The 12,010-nt window shown below is 46.5% G+C and overlaps 1 protein-coding gene across 1 annotated transcript in view; it reads left to right on the forward strand.

Moving 5' to 3' along the window:
* The window catches only part of NPAS1 (neuronal PAS domain protein 1), a 504,067-nt gene that overhangs the window by 414,564 nt on the left and 77,493 nt on the right, over positions 1–12,010 (forward strand). The window contains exon 5 of the mRNA XM_078662207.1: positions 10,479–10,671. Coding sequence (XP_078518333.1) covers positions 10,479–10,671 — 193 coding nt within the window. The remainder of the gene's footprint in view (positions 1–10,478; positions 10,672–12,010) is intronic.

The following is a 12,010-nucleotide window of genomic DNA, read 5'->3' on the forward strand; positions in this document are numbered from 1 at the left end:
GAAGGGGGGACCACTGCACCGCAGGACTACAGGATTTGGTGCTACGGCACCGACTGGGGAGGACAAGACAGCAGTCCTTTGTCTGACACGAAAATCCCCAAGTGTATCAGCCGTCACTGCGAATGTCTCTAATGCAAATGACCTCTCGGCTGCGCCTTGCGGTGGTTTTCCAGGTCGTGCCGTCTGGTCCCTCCGGTTGCGTCTGTCCTGCGGGCCTGGGAAGGCACGCTCCGCCTGGCGATCCCAGACGCCACCAAGCGTTGTGTGGGGGCACCGTGAAGTTCAGTACCGGGGTGGCTGAAGCGGAGTGTGTGGGGCTGCTCTGGGTTCTCACCCGCGTGGGCCTGGGAGGTCCCCATAGTGTAGGGCCGATTGTCAGATGGGCCGCCTCAACGTGGCCGCAGTTTGCGCGTCGTGTGGGCCGGGCTCCTCGGTATTAGACGGGTCCGGCGTTGACCAGTGTCTATTTCTGGGCAGTGGGCGGGTACAGGTATCCTGGAGATAGGGCCTCACAGCCCCCGTTGCTGGTCGTTCAGGCCCAGGGGCGATGTCGACAGTGTGGGTCTCCACACAGTGGAGCACGATCGTCCTCCGGCGTCCGCCAGGTTTGGCGGGAAGTCTCCAGCGCCGGCAGGTGAGGTAGGTCAGTGGCACAGGGCGCTGTGGGCCAGTGTGGCGTGCCTGCTTGCAACCTCTGGGATCCCTGAGCAGAGGGTTCGCCGGGGGGTATCGGGCGTGGCGATGCGATCTCCACCCCCTTGCTGGGCCTGTCTCTAGGCGGTGGGTGAGTGTGGGGGCCCGGGGGGCAGAGCGGGCCAGCCCTCGCTGTAGCCTGCCGGGAACCAGGGGTAGCGCTGTCCGAGTGGGCCCCCAAACGGTCGAGTGCAATCCCTCTCCGGCGCTCACAGGGCCTGGCAGGATGTCCCCAGTTGCAGGTTGGCAGGGTGGGCCGATTTCGCAGCCCAATGTGAGCCAGGTCGTTATGCCTTACCGTCGTGTCTGGGGCCCCTGCGTAGCTGGAGCGCGGGGGGGCAGCCGGTGTTACGGCGCGATCTCCTTCCCCCACTTGATTGCGCCGGGGAGTGCACACGTGTTGCGGCCTACCTCGCTGGGCTGGATCCCCGGCCTCAGGTAGATGGGGTCGCCGACCGGAAGTGAGCCCTGGGCGGGCAGCTGCCGCGGCAGTCGACGGTCGGAGGGTCAGGTACTCCGATCCGTCTGAAAAGTGCTATGGTGGCTGATCCGGTCCCCGGGTGCACTCGGTTCAAGTTTGGGCCCGGTGGCACAGGAAATGTAGGAGAAATAGCCCGTGGAAGGGGAGCTTCGCTTGGAGCTCAGCCCGGGCACGTCTTCTCACATCGCGTACTTGGCCACGCCCCCCACCATCATCTCACCCATGCCGTCCTTTCTTACAAAAAGCCTTTACATGTCTCAGAGTTCTCCAATTTCCATGTCCAGACATGAATAGTTCATCCAGACCAGGTTCTTGCTTTGCATTCTAACACTTGTAGTACTAATTTCCGTAACGAGATAAAGCAAGACTGCAAGTCCCAGAATGCAAAGTAAAAACCTTGAATGGATGGGTTATTCTTGTATGGACCCAGAATAATTGTGAGCTCTGCTGTCTTCTATTCTCGCCTTCTTCTCAGACTCGACTGTCTAAGATCCTCTGTCCTTTCCCACACGATTTCTTTACCATACTATTCTCCATCAAATGCACTCGGAAACCCTCTTCTTACTGAAACACCCTCCTTTCAACACGTACACCCAGCCCTCTTCCTCCCTAGTCGTCTTTTCCCTTACAAACCCCCCTTACCTTCCCTTATCCACCTTGAAACCTGCCTTCTCTAGCTCATGGCCTCACGTCCATCTCCCACCTCCGGTTTCCCCGCACATATTTGAACGTTTTCACCTTCTCTCACATACAGCGACGCACTCACCAGGATTGCATTGTCTTTACACCCCATTTCGTCACTACAATTGATAAACGATAATCTTTAGGTCTGACAGCCAGTAACTTTTGATTTTACAAAAACATATAGATGTAATATACTTGCAGGGGCTTTCAGATAGCCCTCGTCATCTGTTGGTTTGCTGGAGTGTCATTTATTGACATTGAGCTTCTGACTACCACAGCATACAGAATGTGGCAGCGTGTAAGCAAACTGGAGACATTTTATGGCCATATTCTGCCAAAGCGCAAAGTCCTCATCCACATAGAAAGTAGTTCCCTTCGGTGACTGAGACTTGTGGGTCATTGTGTGCTTTACCCTACAAAATGTTTTCATTTTGCATTTCTATAGCTTACTTTTTAGGTCGTGCCTGGGCAGCGCATGCGCTGCTCTGCGAGGCATGCTGCATTCAGGTAGGGACTTGAAGCTCCGCCCACTCTCTGCCCATATTTTTCATTGGCTTGTGTCATTGTCCACTGTTAACTGTGGCTGTTCATTGGTCAATAGGCTTAGTCGTTCCTCCTTAGTACCGCTTTGTCTCATTTTGTAACCTCCCACGGCGACATCCCCTATTACGAGTGTTGTTACTCGGTAGGCTTTAATTACAGCCTCCCAGCACAATTTTTTCAAATAGCAATAGGTCTCACATTTGCAAGAGTTTAAGCTATTGGCATTGTAAATGACAATGCCTTTTATTTATCTGTTTAAAAACAACACATCAATAAAAGGCATTGCCATTTACATTACCAATAGCTCAAACTCTCGTAAATACGAGACCTATTGCATTGCAAATGTTTGTTTACACTGTGTGAGGGGGGAGCAGCTCCTTAGACACTGCAACTAGCCCTTCACCACCTCCTGCATGCACAATACTTGCAGCTGCCATGTTTGTGAATGGGTTTCCAACCCATCCAAGTTTCTCACCTGAGCATATGCACATGCAGGCATGCACATGCATCAGTGCACATTATTGAATGTTTTTGTAAAACTACGTTACAAAAATATTTAATGACATCATAGTGTGCATTCCCACACATGTTCATGCATGGCAGCTAATTTTCTAAAGTTCTTTTGTAATAAATATTCACAAACGTTTTAAAAACAACTGACAACGTCACTAGGCTAGCAGCCAATGGCAGACCTGTTTTCTTTGCCAATGCTTTCTCAAACTGATACTGGAGAAAATAAAGTTGTGCTCCACTATTTGGCAACATCCACTTAGTGGCTCTGTTAATGTTATTCGACGAGAAAATCCTAACCAGGATCAAAGACTTAAATCAAAGCAGCAATAATTTCAATACAAAACACATGTATTTGTGTAAAAGAAGCAAAATAAAGGTTTGGAGTAATTGACAAACAGACTTTGCGTTGATTCTTTGCTCACATTCTATGTAATTATGCTCAAGACGGACACACACCAGCCATCCTCTTCAAAAGGTTCTGTTGATAAGAGGAAGGTGCACCAGGGATGGAGTCAAAGTCATCAAATTAGTCCAGTAGTTTCCTTTATTGTAGAAAAAGTCCTTAAAACATGGACATCAGCCACCGCGTTTCGTTCCCTTGGGGAAACTTCTGCAGTTTGGGGGAGGATAAAGAACAAAAATATACCCTGGTTATTTCACATCAAGGCCCTCTCCTACCAAGTTGGCTTGCCTCAACTGTGGGAGTCCCCTGAGGAGAGTTGCCCGAGGTTGCAGAAGCCTGAGTTGTTGGCCTCTCTTAGACATTACAGCTTTAATGTGTTACATTGTTCGACAACTCTGGGTTGGATGTCCACTGAATTCTTGCAGGTGAAAATTGCACCCAAGAGGGAGGAATTTTTAGATTTAGTGCAGCCTCCCCTTGCAAGGAAATTATACACCCAACTAAGACATGGCTGCCTGCCCATTAGGGCACTCACTTCTAAATGGGCCGATTCAGAGGAGAGAACCTGCCCAGCTTGCAACAATAGTATAGAAGATATTGCGCATGTTCTGTTCTTCTGCCCGGCGTATAGTAAAATACGGAAATGCTGGTTGACACCGCTGTGCAGAAACTTGGGACTTAAACAATGCGCACAGGCTTGTAGAGTTTTAACATATGACGCCTCCCCTCCTATTGTTTTTTTGGTTTCTCGCTTCCTACATGGTATGTGGCACGGAAGGACTACTTTTGTTATAATGAATTAGCTGGGGCAACAGCCCTCTTTTTGATAACTTGCTGTGTAATAACTTTTTAAATTGTTTTTATCAATGGATTTTATTACTGTGCTTGTATGTATTTTATTTGCACTTTTATGGTCTACGGCCGAAATAAAGTTATCAAAGTAAATAATTGGCTTGTGTCATTGTCCTTTGTAACCGCTGGCTGCTGAGTCGTTTTTAGGCTTGTTAGCCCCTCCTTGGTAGCGCCTTGTATGCATTTGCTACCTCCCAGAACGACTGGACCTTTTACTTCGGTTGTTACAAGGTACCTCCTATTTAGTCTGTGAGCACTATTTTCTGTAAAGAGTTTCTCCTACTGCAGGCACAACATGCTTTCCTCGCCACGCGCGCTTTCACTTTCAAGCAGCCCAGGACAATGGTGCTGCTTCTTTGATTTGAAATAGGTCTCGTATTTACAAGAGTTTGAGCTCTTGCCATCGTAAATGACTATATCTTAAACTCTCATTAAAGCAAGACCTATTGCATTGCAAATGCTTTCTAAGATGTATTGTGACCTCATTCACTATCACTATTACTCTTTTCACTGGTTGTGGGCTTGAGCTTAGAGAGGCAACAACATTGATACAGGCCCTTGCAGAGGGGAGGGTGTCACTCTCTCTGCCTGTGTAGTTTAGTTGGGGGATACAAGGAAAATAGCACATCAGCACGTGACCTTGTTGTGCAGGAGCGTAAGGTAATCGAATTTCATCTGCTCAACGCAGGCCCATCCCCCGCACAAATGCAATCGAATTGGCTCTTTTGGAAGCATATTTTGTGCGGGTATGTTTTGTATTTATGGTGTCTCTGAAAGCAGGCAGAGAACACAAGCGGAGCAGGGCTGGTCCTAGTGATGGCAGGCTAAACCTCAACTTTAGTAGTGTTGAGGGAAAAGGATGTAGAAATAGAAACTTGTAAGAGTAGGAAGTCAGGATGTGTTGAAATTGAAGCTAAATTGAAAGGTTTTGAGAGAGTAAGGGGTGGGGATATATTAGGCAAGTGCAGATGGGAATAAGTGGCCCGTACAGTTAAGAGCGGAGGGCCAGGTTGGGGGGGTGGGGGTATTCAACAGACGATCATGAGGGAAAATGTAATAAATAATTGATTTTCCCTCGTTGAAATCCCCTACCACCACCACCTGGCCCCACTGCTCCTACCTGCATGGGCGGCTGCTGCAGAGGGGTTGTTTTTGATGTGAGGGCATAGGTAAGTACGTTTGCAGGGAGTGGCTAAATCCAAAGAATGCGTATCGTGTTTGTGAGCTCAACTTGCTTCCAATAAATGTGGTCTTTTCCACTTTACAGAAGTGGGAGAGGTTTCCTCTCACCAATGTAGCTTCTTCAAAAGAGGGGGTGAGACCTAACTAAAGCATAGACCTTGTTTTTCTAAATTTCCGCTGCCTACCTATGGGGAGACGCCCTTTATATTTTTAGAAGTTAACCATGTCTACTTATGTATATCCGCACATAGTGATAGTAGAAAATATTCAGCAAGCAATCAAGTAAATCTATTAGCAGTTCGATTGCATTGTCATTACTAGTAGCCCGTTAATTCAAAATCGGCCGGTAATGGTAGTCACCACCATCATCTGGTTATTAGTCATGCAACAACATCCAATGCCAGGCTATTTTGCTTGGAGATTTCACCTGCTGAAAGCAGACAAAGGCTCATGGTGAAATTCCGTTGGAGAACATAGTAAGTCCAATTCCTACATGTTAGTTTCCAAAATCTCATAATACCCTTTATTCCTTCTTTAAGACCCCTCTCCAGAATTACTGGGACCACAGGTAATAGCAATTCAGTGTGTGAGGGGAAATGATGGGTATTTTACTGGGGCACTAGTAACGAGGGGCCCAACAGCCCACGATCCTATAGAATTTCACCAAATCTGTTCGCCCCGTGTGAGTCGAAGGCTTTTAGAAATTCTGCTTCTTTCATGCCCATCACTTTCACATATACGAAAATGCTTAAACTTACCTACATTTTAAATTCAATATTCGAACATTTGAACACCAGTTCAGAAACCTGAAGAACTCTTCAGGTCTCTAGCAAAATTCAGATATGGAGAATAACTCCTTTATGTGCAAGCCATCACCAGGTGCCTGACAAGTGTGCACAGTGAGTCTAGAGATTGGAGGTAATCAGTGCTTAATTTGTGCCAGTGGTTGCAAGTGGAGGCATCATCCTACGTCGACACAAATCAAGTAAAAGAAAGGCATCAAGAGAAAAAAGAATAAGGCAGGAAAACAATGACAAAGGTAGAAAGCAGGGATGAAAATGGTCCTGCAAGAGTGAGATAAACCAACAGGTAATGTAGAACTGTGGAAGAAAGAGGCCTCAGGTGGAGTCAAGAGGAGTAAGCCTTGGTATTAGGCAATCTGGTACTGGACGCATGTAAGAAATACGTTGCAAGCCGCATTGCGCAGCGGCACCAAAGACATTCTTATTTCTAAAGGATGGTGTTGGCCAGGATTATCTAGAAAGGTCACCCGTGGGTGACTCAAGCCAGGATTAGTTCAGCCTGTTCCCTTGAGCTGGCTGTGAAAGCCTTCGCACGCCAGAGGGCCGTCACAACTTGAGTTTTACCAAGGAATTCCTTGATGCTCTTATCTGTAGATACCCCCTCTTGCAACTCAATTACCACCCCTCCTTAACCGCGGCTGTTATTTCGCCGCAGTGGGGCGGTTCCGCGGAGTGGGCGGGGCCGCGTTGGACCTTGACCGTTCGCAGCACCAGCGAGGTAGTGCTTGCGACGGCCAATGGCCGACGGGAGCACGTAAGGGGTTAACCACGCATATGCCTTAACCACGCATATGCCTTAACCCCACTTATGCCTTAACCCCACATACGCCTTAACCATGCATATGCATAGTTATGGCAGTCAGCGGTCTAGATGTGCAGATGGGCTGGGAGAGGAACAGGAAGGATCGGGAGAAGAAACTCTGGGACACGGCCTTGTAAGTGGGGCTGGGTGTGGGGGGTAGTTTTTAGAGGTGGGGGTCGGTTTTAGGGCTTAGGGTGGGGGTCGGGATATTTTTTAGGCATGTGGCAGGGTTTTAGGGCTCAGGGTGGGGGGGCGGGATCGTTTTAAGGGCTGGGGCTGGGTTTTAGGGCTGAGGGCGGGGAAGGGACAGTTTTCAGGGGTAGCGGTCAGTTTTAGGGCTCAGGGCGGGGGGGGGACTGACGTTGGTTAGTTTTTTGGGAGGGGGTGAATGTTAGGGATCAGGGTTAGGAGTCCGGGTAGTTTTAAGGGCTAGGGCAGGTGGATTACAGAGCTGGGGTATCTGATGTTAGGCTGCAGGGCGGTGGGTACTGGGGTGTGCCATTTACCACGCACATCCCTTTTGCAATTATGCCTTTACCACGAAATTTGCTGTAAAGGCATGTGCAGTAGGACGCAGTCGTGGTTCAGACCACGTTGTTTAGGCATGTGTGGTTTAGGCATGTGTGATTGTATCATACAACCCCTAAAGGGCATTTTACGGGAACTGCAGGAAGAACATTCAATGCCCTCTGCACACTCGCAGCCGAGACTTAGTCTCAGCAAACACACGGATTGCAATAATAGGGAAGAGATAAGAAGGAGTGTTAGGAAAAAAAACTGTAATTTAACTTCCACATTAACTCACATCAAAGTGGAGGACGTTTTAAGGTCAGGCAGCAAAGATTCAGTCTGTCTTTTGTTTTTACTTAAAAAAACAGGAATCTCTAACCTGAATTGGGAGTGTTAGCATGTAAAGCAAACACCCCAAGATACACACGTTAAGTAAAGGTTTCCTACTCTGCTTTCCATTCATTGTATATAAAAACAGCCAGAGGAAATGTTTCCTGTGTAAACCAGTGCTTTGAGGCTCGGGGCATAGAAACAGCGGGATAAATTGTGCATGTTAATGTGTCTAAGCTGCTCCAGACTCCCGGATCCTCTAGAGCCCCAGAACTCGCTTTGCATTATTACTTATTGATTTTTTCTTCTCCATCATTAGGCAGGATTGGTAACCTGAAAACCTTCACCTTTAGCGTTCAGGCCAGCGAAGCTTTACCAGGGAGACATGTGGGCTCTGAATAGTAATAAGGAGCTGGTCATTGCTATGTGGGGCACTCGCGATGGCCCTCCATCCAGCTCGCGTGCTCTAGCCTGCCGCCTGAAGCCTAGAGCCACTGGGAAATGAACAGGGTAACCAGAGGAGAAGCTTTCCTATTACGTGGGGGAGACCAAGTGGTCTTTAAACTGTGGACTAGTCCACCCTTATGTGTGGGTGGGTGCGGTGATACAGGCCAACCTTTTAGAACAGGAAAGTGGAAGATTTGGAAAATAAATGGGGGGGTATGCATTTTCCCCATTGACTTCTTTTGAAGCAGAGCCAATTTCAGTCAGGAAAAATCTAAAATAAAGCCATTTTTAGCTACAAAATCATGAGTCTCCCAATTAAATTAGGGTCTATTGCAGACGCGGCCCATGCAGGTATGAGTGGTGTGGGGGATTTTGACTGACGAATATCATTATTTATTTAATTTTCCCCTCGCCATCAGCCGTAGAACCCCCCCAACCCCCCGGCCCCCCACTGGGCACACCTCTTTTACCTGCACGGGCCATGGCTGGTCTATTGGCATGTATGGGCGTGGATTGCTTTTAAGAGGGTGCCATCTCAGGGAAAGAGGAGCACTTACTCTGTCATTGATTAATGCCGGAAAAGAATATGCTAAAAACAGTGGTACGATATAGTGAAAGAAACCATCATGGCTGTGAATCACTCTGTAATGGGACATCGGTAATGTCTTTTTGTGACTTAGGTCCTTGCTGGGAGTAAGTGTTGGAGGAGGGCCTCCAAATCATCCTCAACGCCTCAACCCCTCCATCCTGATCAAGTACAAAAATGGCCCGCTTTCAAGTGATCTCATATGGAATGTTTGACTACTTGGTTTATTTTGTTTTGTTGGAGGGGGTACCCTCTTGTCCATTGAAATTCTTCAGCTTTCTTGCAGTATTTAAAATGTTATGGAGTAAACATAAAACATGTGTTTGTCATTGGGGGGTAGTTAATGCTACAATTAACCTTACACAAGGGTGCATGACATTAAAACGTTTGAAGATCATTGCTTTATGCAGCACATATCCACCATACCTTTTCACCGTCTTATGAGATCAAGACTCGAGAGATGAGTGGGGTAAAATGGGTTCAGCAGTGTTGTGTATGAACAGTGGGGGTGGGTTTGAGGGGTGGCTAGCATGTGTTAGACTGAACAGTGACGGATCTTCAGTAAGTGAGCAGTGTTCAGGGTACAGTGGAATAAGGTGAGAAGTAATTGGTCTACAACAATAGCAATGTCTGTGTATGGGGTAGAAAGTTTAAGATCGGTCATGATTGGTTTGGAGCAGTGCTGGTAGGAACGGTGCTGCGTGAGTTAGAGAGGGCTCAGTTTAGTGGTTGACTGGTGTAAAACAGTTGGATGGATGGTGTTCAGGTTAGCATGGGTTAACTGAAGCACATATGAGCTTCATAAGTGGGGATAAGGAAGATGGGTACATGGATTCATGTAGATATTTTTGGTTAGAATCTAGGCAGTTGCAGGATGAAACTGTTTCATGAGCTATAACCTTTCTGGATCAGTGGGAATGTGATTGTCAAGCATTGATTTGTTTCTGGTGGGTAGTTATTGTTTGTGAGGTCTTGGAGGCATGAAAGGTGGGATGCCTGCAACAACTGATGATTGGTCTTAAATGAGGTGCAAGATGTGAAATAGTTTATTTTTAACAGTGATTGTCATGGACATGTGATTGACACTGGTAAGAGTGGAAGAATTGGTCTGGTAGACAGAGATTTGTCTTGAATACTGAGGTGGTAGAGTGAGTTTAGGTTGCATTTGATCCAAATAGTGGGGAAGGAGGGAGTAGAGTAAGGAGGTTTTTGTGGTGTGATGGTCTCCATGGTTGAAGTGGGGGTGGAATGAATGCTGTAAGATATGCAGGTATTCGTCTGGCTGGTAATGGAAACGGAAGAGAAGGATTGGTTTATGTGCAGAATGATTTGTTGGCGATTAATTAAGACAAGTTTCAAGGATGAGACAGTCAAAGGGCGTAGATTAGTGTTGACCAGCCTGGATTAATTGGAGTTGCCACTGATTCCAAAAACAACATCTCTTGAGGAAAGAGGGCAAGAGAAGACGACACGGGAGGCACATAGATTTGTGAGGAACACTGGAGTATGTTAAATATGGGATATGGAACATGGACACCATGCACCATGGCTCTTTGACAACAAACTCACACATGAATCTGTTGCATGAGAGGAATCCCTGAACAAGAAGATATTTGTGACACTCAGACCTCTTTTCCATTTTTTTGTAGGTGGAGTTAACGGGTAGCAGTGTGTTCGATTACATTCACCCCGGAGACCACACTGAGGTTGCAGAACAGCTTGGATTAAAAAGCCCTGACCGATCTCCCATTTCCTTATCAACCAATCAGAAGCCTCTCAGCAATGTGTCCTCTTCATCCTCTTCCTCATCGTCGTCGTCTCTGGTTGAGGGATCCGACACAGGTAAAACATACCGTGCTTCATTACAAAACATCACAAGAATGATTGTATATCAGGGTCCCACAGCAAACAACTGCCATTCACCAAATAAACTCAGACTTTATTCTGAAAGATTAATATCTCAAAATGGAAAATAAACCAAGTATGTTTATTCTGAACCCCAAAGAATTTATAAAGATCAATGCGTAGCCAGAGATGTAAATATCTGCTATTTGCAAATGTCCTTGTGCCTAAAGTACATACATTAGAAACGAATCTATCTCCCATTCCACACTTACAAAGACAACATAAATCGCATCCACATAATTTATATCAACTTCACATACCCCAGAGACACCGGTTTCCAACCAAAACCAACACTCTCAAAGACACACAGACCGTGGTCATTGAGTGGAAGCAAAACTCAAATGATGCATAACTAACAGAGGTTCATTCCTGCACTGTTTGCCTTTCCTCTTCCTGCAGTTGTGTTCACAACTATTTATCTCAGGATTGTCTATGACAAGTACAGGAGGGGCGGATCATGCTACATCTATGATGGCGGTTGATGGCCTAAGGCATCGGCTCCAGAACTCTGTGTCACAGGTGCAAAAATAGGCAATTCATTTCAACCTTTATTCTCCCAAGCCTAATAGAATGAGTATCACTGAGCTGGCTAAGAACATACTTCAGTTATTTAATGCCGAAATTCCCCTTCGAGTGAACGTGCCATTTACAAATACACGTTCTGCTGTTTTAGGGTAATCCGCTTAGAATTCATTTTCCTACAATGACTCGGAATCGTTTAATCTTATTAGTGGATATCCTGAAAATGAGGCATGGATTTGTCTGTGCTGGACCTACACAGAACACCATCATTTTGGAAGAGACTGGACTTTCGAGGTTTTTACGTGCTGGCCACTTTGGCTTTCAGCATTGTAAAGTATCTGCAAGAACCCAGGCCCTGGTTGCAGCAGACCCTTTCATTGTCTGGATGGTGGTGGTGGGAGAGGGATAAAAAATGCACCACAAAGCAGCATAACTATCATGTCCTTCATAGATCACCACCACAGGTATTACTTTAATTCCATTGGGAACTCCTCAACCAGCTCATCTAATGTTAGCAGTCATATCATTTTTTGACCCTGTTTCTTCTTGACGAACCTTAACCCAAAAATATTTGAGAAAAAAAATATATAAGCATGGTGGGTAGTAATTATGAGCACGGATACTGGGAGGCTTGCATTGTAATTTCACTCCTAAACATAAAAATACCCTGTCATTTTTTGCTTTATTTATGCCCGCTTACCTTTCTACGGGCTTATTGCAAGTTACAGCTGTTCTCCATGGGTTCGGAAGCAAA

The sequence above is a fragment of the Lissotriton helveticus genome, chromosome 9 (assembly GCF_964261635.1).
Source record: "Lissotriton helveticus chromosome 9, aLisHel1.1, whole genome shotgun sequence".
Lineage (NCBI taxonomy): Eukaryota > Metazoa > Chordata > Amphibia > Caudata > Salamandridae > Lissotriton > Lissotriton helveticus.